A 3,866-nucleotide genomic window follows, 5' to 3' on the forward strand; every position below is an offset into this window, starting at 1 on the left:
GCATCCTGGCTATTTGTCCTGTCGAAAAAAAAATCTCGACATTTTTTCGATAGGATTAACTTACGACCCCTCGTAAAGCATTGAAATAATCGTATAGTGGGAAAAAAAATTCCAAAGAAGACAGATTATAGTTATGTATCAACTATTTTTTTATTTTTCCTTCGTATCATCGCTGAGAAGATACAAAGTTGCACAGTGCGCATTCAGTCAACATGACACTCGTCTTTTGAGCACCTTTCGCGAAAGAGAGCCAAAGACGAGACACAGAAAAAAAAAAATCATAGCAATAATAATAACATTATTAATAGTAATAGTAGTAGCGCTGACATAAATAAATTTAAACTAGGAATCGTGAAGCTTAGTACTCTGTGATTTTCTCGTCTTCGTGGTAGACAATGGCATCAGCGATGTAAATGTTGGGCACGTACATGGCACTGTTAGCCAATGGCCTGTCGAATGGATAACCAAGAGGCTTGTTGTCCAGAGAGATTCCACCACCGATCACATCACCAATGTACTTGTTATGGTAATAATTGTGGATGTACTCCTCGCGTCCTTTGTTCACTGGGTAGGTGCTGGCAACGGTGCTGTACTGGCTACCCGAGTAGTATCCACTGCCGTGGTACACGTCCTGGCTTTTGCTTTCGTACATGCCCTGTTTGTAGATGCTCTGTTGGTACGACCCTTGTGGACCATTCTCGACGACCTTCTGGTAGGCGTATGGGTACTTGTAGGTACCACTTTGAGGTAAGCTGCCAGTGTAATGAGATGCGTACTGGTGGCTGTAATCACCTTCGTGATGTTCGACTCCATGGTGTTCCTTCAAGCTGGGGTGGCTACCGTATTCGTAGTGAGTTTGTTGCCAGCGCGGGTAGTAGTAGCTGCCTGGGTATTTCTTGTACAAATACCCGTAGTGGAAGTTTCCTGCAAAGTTATCGGATTATTAAGAAAACAGTTTACTTGAAATATTTAGTTCCAGTTATTATGTTCTGTTTTAGGGTTGAAAGACGATCGTACCATGAGTGATGATTTGAGCATCAAAGTCGGGGATCACTTCGACGTGTTGGTAACCACCGTGAACCTTATCGACTGGGTTCCTCGTGAATTGTTCGTATTCCTTGGTGCCAACTACTTGGTAGTGGTGGGGTTGGTAGGTTCTCCATTGTTCCGCAACAACTGGTCCGTAGTGTAGGTTCAGGGGTTGTCCAGAAGCAGAAACGATGACGAAGAATTGAAGTGGGAAACCACTTGGGGATCCCTTGGGAAGGCTCAGCCTGGCTGGGAAACTGTACAGCTGTTCGGGCTGTAGAAAAGTAAGAAAATATTGTGTAAGCGTTTGAAACACGATGGAAATGAGAACAGTTAAGTAATTACGTAGTGGATGTAGTATGGGTTCTGGGAACGGAAAGCACCCTGGACGCGTTCCTTGAGTTGGCTGATCGTTGGCCAGTCGTAGCTTTGGCCAGTAGCTTCGTGAGAGTTTCTGATAATGATGTTCTTTCCTTCAGTTACTGTAAACAGATTTATCGATGACCAATCTAACTCCTTTAAACACACACACAGGTAAATGTAATGAAAAAGCATTACTTACGATCGTAAACAAACTGATCCAGTTCGTAGAAATAATGGCGGTGAGTGGTGATGTCGATCGGTTGTCCATCGTAGTTGTATTTAGGTCCGACGTAAACGCGGAAGACTGCGCCGGGCAGGACTTTCTCGGAGTTGACGTGGACGCTGAACTCGTATGGTTTGTGGTCGAGCCTCTTGAGGTGAGCAACAACCTTGGGGAACGGTTGGTGTTCGTGGGATCCTCCAACGGGCTGGGCAATGGCGTTGGCGAGATCAACTTCGTAATCACTGAAGTAGGTGATGAGCTCGCTAACATCGACCTTCTCGATGCTGACACCAGGTACGATGAGATCGCTGTACTGGTAAGCTGGAAGACTTTCTTGGTAGTAGTGGAACATTTCGATGATCTTGTTGTACAATTGGTAGAAGATGGGGTCACGGACGGCGGTTTGGCCTAGCTCAAGAGCCGACGGGGAGTACTCGTAGATGCTGCTAAAGTAGGGTGATTGTCCAAGCAGTTGTCTGGCGACGTACATGTAGCTGCCGTAGTATCTAGGGTTGATGCTGCGGCCGGTACCTTCAATCAGTTCACCGAGAATGTTGAGACCTTGCGGTTGGTACAGGGACAAGAAGGCACCCTGGGGCGTGATAACTTGTCCAGCGTCGATAGCATCAAGGATCCTTCGTTCCAAGATGCGGACCAGCTTGATCAGTTCGTAAGAGTGGTGTTTGTTGGTGACGTAGATGTGCTCGTCGCGGCCCGGGAAGTTGATGCCGTTGAGGTAACGGAGGTTCGGTTTGTACGGGGTCTTGATGTGTTCGTAGTAATCGTCGAGGGGATGGATGGGTCCAAGTCCCTGACCAAGACGCTCGAGGTTGTAATGGGCCAACAATTGCTGGTGAACGTAGTAATAGTGAGAACCATGGCCAATGTGGTGGGGAGTAGTTTCATCAGTCCAACCATGTTCACCCTGAAAAATACAAAACGAATTGTACAGTTGGAATTGAAGAAAAAAAAAAAACCAAAAAAACAATAGTCAATCCTACGAATGAAAAATGTAATTACGTATGGCATCATGTAACCAGACAGCTGGACGTAGGAGTAATATGCGCTCAAACCAATGTCCTCGGTGAAGTAGGCAATCTTGTTCTCATTGTATGGCAGGTAAGAGGTGTAGTTGACGTGGATGGTATGAACTTCATGTTTGTCGCCTTGAGTCTGGTAATCGGCGATATGATTGTTAACGTGGTCTTGAACTTTTTGAATGATTCTGGCGTCGAAGAAGTAGTGTGGGTAGACTTCGTACGGAGCTGGGAGGATAACACCCTGCAAGTCGTGACGTTGAAGAACAGCTTGGGCAAAGGCGGTGACAAATTGGTCCTGGTTGACATGGACGCGAGCCCAGGCGGTAGCGCTCAGGAAGGTAACGTAGTCCTTGGCGCCCAAAAAGATCTGGGTCAGAAGAGCCACTTCCTTTCTGAGCTGGCTCACCGAGTACGAGTACGGGGTGTGCTGGGGCTGCACGTGTCCGGTGGTGTAGAGGCCGAGGTAGTACTTCACCACGGATGGATTCTCGTAGTTCTTTAGGTAGGGCTCGAACTCGTAGGTGCTACCGATATTACGAAGGTGATCGTTGGGAAGTTGACCCGCAATGTTTTCCAACAGGTGAATCACATCCTGTTGCTTGGCCAAGAAATCCTGATCGGCTGCGAAAACAATTTAATATTGTACTTTCGAGAGCGAAAATGTCATCTACATAAAGTAGCATTAATGTGCAATAAAAATTTTATAGGTTTTTCAAAAAGACTACTTAGAAAATCTGTCGATCGATGGAAAGTTTTATGATAACCTTAATAAACAAAATCTGTCCATAATAACTTTATGAACGTGAAACTAAATGCAGCAATTGTTGAATCTTGTAATAATGATTAGTTTGAAATTGTCGGTGGGAAAAACAAAAAATGGCAAAGTATTGACAAGATACTTACCAGCATGGAGCTTGGGAACCGTAGGAACGGCCGCCGCGAGGGCAAACAAAGCGAGGAACACGATGCTGAAACGCATGGTGGTGCTGTGCTTGCCGATCAGTCGTCGGTCCGGGCTTTTTATACCGAAATCGGTGTCATTATCGAAGTATACTCACCGACCTATGACCCGACGATTCCTTAACGTGGCTTCAAGATTTTTTGACAGAATCGTGACTCTCTCTCTCTCTCTATATATCTCTTTTGACGGAATATTACGATGGTGATAATTGACCGTACATTGCACCTATTGAAATCATCTCGGGCGGTTT

The 3,866-nt window shown here is 45.6% G+C and overlaps 1 protein-coding gene across 1 annotated transcript; it reads right to left on the reverse strand.

Moving 5' to 3' along the window:
* Positions 1-203: 203 nt before the first annotated feature.
* Positions 204-3,640, reverse strand: Hex110 (hexamerin 110). The gene is made up of 6 exons (XM_014357068.3): positions 3,559-3,640; positions 2,636-3,276; positions 1,592-2,540; positions 1,375-1,511; positions 1,018-1,303; positions 204-924 (listed from the first exon to the last, which is right to left on the reverse strand). The coding sequence occupies exons 1-6, from the start codon at positions 3,632-3,634 to the stop codon at positions 359-361; spliced, it is 2,655 nt and encodes an 884-aa protein (XP_014212554.2). The 5' UTR covers positions 3,635-3,640; the 3' UTR covers positions 204-358.
* Between the last annotated feature and the right edge of the window lie 226 nt (positions 3,641-3,866).

This window comes from Copidosoma floridanum, unplaced genomic scaffold, assembly GCF_036245765.1.
Source record: "Copidosoma floridanum isolate Cflo_tuat_1 unplaced genomic scaffold, Cflo_Japanese_pri ptg000006l, whole genome shotgun sequence".
Classification (NCBI taxonomy): Eukaryota; Metazoa; Arthropoda; class Insecta; order Hymenoptera; family Encyrtidae; genus Copidosoma; species Copidosoma floridanum.

Excerpts from the sequence above, each read along its gene's own strand:
- Hex110 (XM_014357068.3), bottom strand. The coding sequence starts at position 3,634 with ATGCGTTTCAGCATCGTGTTCCTCGCTTTGTTTGCCCTCGCGGCGGCC. Across the intron at positions 1,304-1,374 it reads ACCCATACTACATCCACTAC|CCCGAACAGCTGTACAGTTT; the intron begins GTAATTACTTAA and ends ACTTTTCTACAG. Across the intron at positions 925-1,017 it reads TGCTCAAATCATCACTCATG|GAAACTTCCACTACGGGTAT; the intron begins GTACGATCGTCT and ends ATAACTTTGCAG.